We start from the raw sequence: 5,022 nt of genomic DNA, 5'->3' as shown, positions 1-5,022 counted from the left end.
GGTTCCTTATATAGCCCTCTTCTAAGGAACCATCATTTAAGCTTATTTCACATTAACACTATACAACTTCGGGGTCCTAACAAAGTTCGCGGATCAGATTGCGTGTTAGTGAAACATTGTGGATTCATTCCGCCAAGACAACGCGGATGATTGTTAATCCGCACACCGCGAATATTCCATAAACTATAAATAGAGAGCTTGACCTCTCATTTATAGGTTGTTGATTCTCCACCATTCGCGCTAACCTTTGTAATTTTCACTTGTGACTTTGCCCAAGGAATCTTTACATTGCGTTAAGGTGAATTATGCTAATCAATAATCAAGACCGGGTCAGGGTGGTTGATCACTTAATTGTTAAAGTGAAAGACGATCATCAGGGCCCAAAACGATAATCAACATCCCATTCCATCCCTTCAATCTCATTACACTCAATCCTTAATTAAGTAACATTAATCCAGGATTGATCAATTGGTGCCATCCGTGGGACACATTCATAATTGAATTTTAAATTTTTTGATTCGTGCTATCGAACAGTAAAATTGCTTGTTTAATTTTTATCGTGTATTGTTTTGGTGATCTACAGGTGATCAGGTAAACACGTTTGAAACTTATGGCAATTCGATCATTCGTTGAAATGACGAGCAATACTAAGAACGTTTGTGATAATTCTGCTACTATGCAAACAAATGCTCAAAAGAGGGAAGAAAACGAAAATCCGCACAAATGCTTCAGAAATGACAGTTCGCGCCAATAAGCTTCCCTAAAATGCAAAGCGAAGATTTTTCCGAAATGCCGACAGTAATATCGTGCAAAATTGCACAGACTGGAATCACAATTACGAAGGTCCATGTTGATAATGGTAGTAGTGTTGATATTGTTTATGAGCAATGTTTTGTTCGGTTGCCTGAAAGTATTAAGGCGAATTTAAAACCCACCGCAGCCTCACTAACTGGCTTTGCGGGAGAATCTTCATTGCCTATAGGGCAGTTGTCTTTGAATATTGAGCTTGTCGATGAAAATGATGTTAACTTGGTGCGCCAAGCACAATTAAACTTATATGTTATACAGACTTCTTTCCGCTACAATATGTTATTAGGAAGATCTGCGTTGTGCAAATTCGGAATTATTCCATCTACTTTTCATGGCATGATCAAATTTTCAACGCGTAAAGGCGTTGCGACAGTGAACTCTGCGAGTATCATCCCTATTTGTGCAACGGTTAACATGAAAGGCACAGTTAAAGAACGTGATGATGCTGAGGATAACATGGTAGTAGTTAATCTTAAGTATCCTGATCAAAAAATTAAGATTGGTCCTTATATCAATGCGGATCCAAAAGCGCAGATTGTGCAATTACTCATGGAGTATATGGACGTTTTTGCTGGTGTAAAAGAGATATGACTGGTGTTCCGCATCATATAGCGGAACACAAGCTTAATGTCCATCCCGCTTTAAAACCTATAGTCCAAAAACGGAGGGGAGTGGCCCCAGATCGCACTAAATGGTTGTGCGAAGAGGAAACAAAGTTAGTAGCAGCAGGAATTTTACGCGAAGTCAAATACCAGTCATGGGTCGCATACCCAGTCTTAGTGAAGAAGCCTTATGGCTCATGGCGGATGTGTATTGATTTTAAGGATCTCAATAAAGCGGGTCCTAAAGACAATTACCCGCTTCCAGAAATTGATTTGAAGGTGGAGTCATTGCATGCCTTTTCGTTCAAGTGTTTTTTAGATGCCGCAAGAGGATATCATCAGATTCCAATAGCTAAGGAAGATGAAGATAAAACCGCTTTCCACACAAGCAAAGGTATATTTTCTTATATAATGATGCCTTTTGGTTTAATCAATGCAGGCGCAACGTATCAGCGCTAATTGACACAACGTTCGAAACCCAAATTGGGCGTAACCTTGAGGCTTATGTGGATGGTTTAGTAATCAAAAGTACAACGCAAGCGCGTATTATGGTTGATATGCAGGAAACATTTGATACATTGCGCAAGTTAAATATGAAGCTTAACCCGTCGAAATGTGGTTTCGGTGAGATAGAATGGAAGTTTTTGGGCTATCTAGTTACTGAACAAGGTATTCAAGCTAACTCGAAGAAGATAGCGGCTATCGAAAATATGACTGCGCCTAAGACAGTTAAAGAAGTGCAAAGTTTGACGGGTAAGTTGGCTTCATTAACAAGGTTTTTGTCCAAGGCCGCAGAAAGGCAATTGCCATTTTTCAAAACCTTGAAGGGTTATTTAAAGCAAAAAAGCTTTGTGTGGACAAGCGAGGCCGAAACCGCATTTCAATAAATGAAAAAATTGTTAAAAACTTTGCCTACGTTGATGGCACCAATAGAAGGCGAAATCCTTTGCCTCTACATATCAGTGGTAAATGAGGCTTTTGGCTTAGTCTTAGTTGCGAAAAGAGACAAAATACAAAAGCCAGTGTATTTTGTTAGCAAAGCTCTCGCGGGTAGTGAAATAAACTATGCCCCCATTGAAAAGTTTGTTTACGCGCTTATATTAACATCGCGAAGATTGCAGAGATATTTTCAAGGCCATCCAATTCATGTGTTAACCAATATGCCACTAAAACAAGTTTTAACAAAGCCAGAAATATCTGGTAGGCTCGCGGTGTGGGCAGTGGAGTTAGATGCTTATGAAATCTCATATCTTCAGCGCAACGCTATAAGGGGCAAGTCTTAGAGGATTACCTCGCAGAGATGTCTGGCGAGATGGAGGTAATCCATGAGCGAACAGAGCTAAAGCCGGTGCAAGGCGAAACATGGGATTTATTTACTGATGGAGCCTCATGCGCAGAGGGTGCCGGTGCGGGTCTAGTGTTAACAACCCCAAGTGGTGAGGAACATACGTACGCGCTACCTTTCAATTTTGATGTCACGAATAATGAAGCCGAATATGAAGCGCTACTTGCTGGTTTGAATATTGTACATGAGATGCATGTCACAAAACTGCGCGCTTACACAGATTCACAGTTAGTGGGAAATCAGTTCAATGGCTCCTTCGAAGCGCACGAACTCTCAATGCAAAAATATTTGAAGTTATTGCAAGAACTGGCTACGCGGTTTGAGCATTTTAAGCTTGCACAAGTGCCAAGAAGCCAAAATAAGAAAGCAGAAGCGCTAAGTAAGCTAGTCGCGCTAACTTTCTCACACTTTTAAAAGCAAGTCTGGGTTAAGGAGTTGCCAAGTAAGTCAATTGATGGTGATCTAATGGTTGCATCTATTGAAGAAGAACAACCAAAGTGGATGGAACCAATCATGCAGTACATCCATAATAATGTTCTGCCGAATGACAAACGCGAAGCTCGCTTGGTTCATGAGCAAACACCAATGTACATCATTCAAAATGATATTTTATATCGTAAGTCATATTGCGGCCCAATGATGCAGTGTGTTGGCCCAATTGAAGCTGAAATGATAATTGATGAAGTGCACAATGGTTCTTGCGCATTACATTCAGGCTATAAAACCATTGCGGCTAAGATTATGTGGATGGGTTATTTTGGCCATCCTTATACCGCGATGTGGCAAAAATTATTAAACGCTGCAAGAGTTGCCAAAGGCATGCGCCACAGAACAGGAAGCCAAGACATGATATGATCCCTGTTAACTCGCCATGGCCATTTTACAAATGGGCTATTTGACATTGTGGGATCATTTCCCACAGGTCCTGGCAATGTCAAGTTCTTAATTGTAGCAATCGACTATTTTACAAAATGGGTTGAGGCGAAGGCAGTTCGCACTATCACTAGAGTACAAGTGCGTAATTTTGTTTAGGAGCACATCGTGTGCAGATTCGGCATTCCGTGACAGTTGGTTAGCGATAATGGGGCTCAAATTGCAAAAGACCCGTTCAAAACATGGTGTACTGATTTAAATATAATCCAGAAATTTACATCGGTTGCGCATACACAAGCTAATGGCCTATGCGAAGTAACTTATCGCGACATTGTAAGCGGAATCAAAAAGCGCTTATATGAAAACGCACTGGTTTGGTGGATGAGTTACCCAATGTTTTATGGGCGCATCGTACTACTTTTAAGAAAAGTACGGGGGAAACGCCTTTTAGCTTGGTATATGGTTCTGAGGCAATAATACCCGCTGAAATACTTGTGCCAACACATCGAGTTGCTAACTTTGATGAAGAAGCAAACAATGAGGCTTTATGTGAAAATTTGAAGTTAATTGAAGAGCGCAGGCTAATGGCTGCTAACAGGGAAGCAAATAACCAACAGCAAATCGCTAAATATTACAACAAAAGAGTGTGCGCATTGTCCTTCGATGTAGGCTAATGGGTATTGCGGAATAATGAGGCGAGTCGTGTAGAAAAACTTGGTAAGTTAGGACCCAACTGGGAGGGTCCTTATCAAGTTGTTGCTATTAACACAGCGGGTTCATACAAACTCGCAGACATAGAAGGGCGAAGTCTTCCCAAAGCGTGGCATGCTGCTTTGCTGAAGCGATATTATGCATAAATTTTTTGTAAAATGTATTAAACAAAGCATCTATTGTGATGACCCGGGAATTTCCGACTAAATTTAAACTTTAATCTTTATATGATTCCGACATGATAAGCAAAGTCTGTAATGTTGAGTCTCGAAAATTTTGAAATTTATATTCATGTAATCAATTACCCTTTGACCATGCCTGACGATTCACGAACATTTATGTGTATATAGATATGTATATATAATATATACTTATTAATTGAAAACGTTAACAAAGTATTAGATATATAATACTTTACGTGAACATATTTTGTTTCAATAAAAGTTTATTACATTTATTGATAAGATTAAAAGATATTTACAAAGTCCATTATGGATCATCTTATTGTTATGAGTCCCTGTTACGAGGCCCACGTTGATTTGAGAAATCGTTTCTTTTTAACGGTATTCAGAATAAATGGTAAAGTGATTTTCAAATGAGAACAAAGTGTCACTTAACGAGAGTTAGACAAAAGTTAGTGGAGATTCCTGTTTGATTTCCAATACATGCTTTACAACAATT

The 5,022-nt window shown here is 39.5% G+C and overlaps 1 protein-coding gene across 1 annotated transcript; it reads left to right on the top strand.

Annotated features, from left to right (window-relative positions):
- Positions 1 to 2,712: 2,712 nt before the first annotated feature.
- On the top strand, positions 2,713 to 4,304 carry LOC139887983 (uncharacterized). The gene is made up of 5 exons (XM_071871024.1): positions 2,713 to 3,136; positions 3,242 to 3,574; positions 3,680 to 3,771; positions 3,826 to 3,945; positions 4,056 to 4,304. Exons 1-5 carry the CDS (start codon positions 2,713 to 2,715, stop codon positions 4,302 to 4,304), a joined length of 1,218 nt encoding a protein of 405 aa, XP_071727125.1.
- The last annotated feature ends 718 nt before the right edge of the window (positions 4,305 to 5,022 follow it).

Source organism: Rutidosis leptorrhynchoides, chromosome 2 (assembly GCF_046630445.1).
Source record: "Rutidosis leptorrhynchoides isolate AG116_Rl617_1_P2 chromosome 2, CSIRO_AGI_Rlap_v1, whole genome shotgun sequence".
In the NCBI taxonomy this organism is placed as follows: Eukaryota; Viridiplantae; Streptophyta; class Magnoliopsida; order Asterales; family Asteraceae; genus Rutidosis; species Rutidosis leptorrhynchoides.
This window is presented reverse-complemented; position numbering and strand designations above follow the sequence as displayed.

Bases quoted from the DNA above. Each gene is read 5' to 3' on its own strand.
- LOC139887983 (XM_071871024.1), top strand. From the start codon at position 2,713: ATGTCTGGCGAGATGGAGGTAATCCATGAGCGAACAGAGCTAAAGCCG. The intron at 3,137-3,241 runs GTAAGCTAGTCG...CATCTATTGAAG, and splicing joins TAAGAAAGCAGAAGCGCTAA to AAGAACAACCAAAGTGGATG. The intron at 3,946-4,055 runs GTAACTTATCGC...ACTACTTTTAAG, and splicing joins AAGCTAATGGCCTATGCGAA to AAAAGTACGGGGGAAACGCC.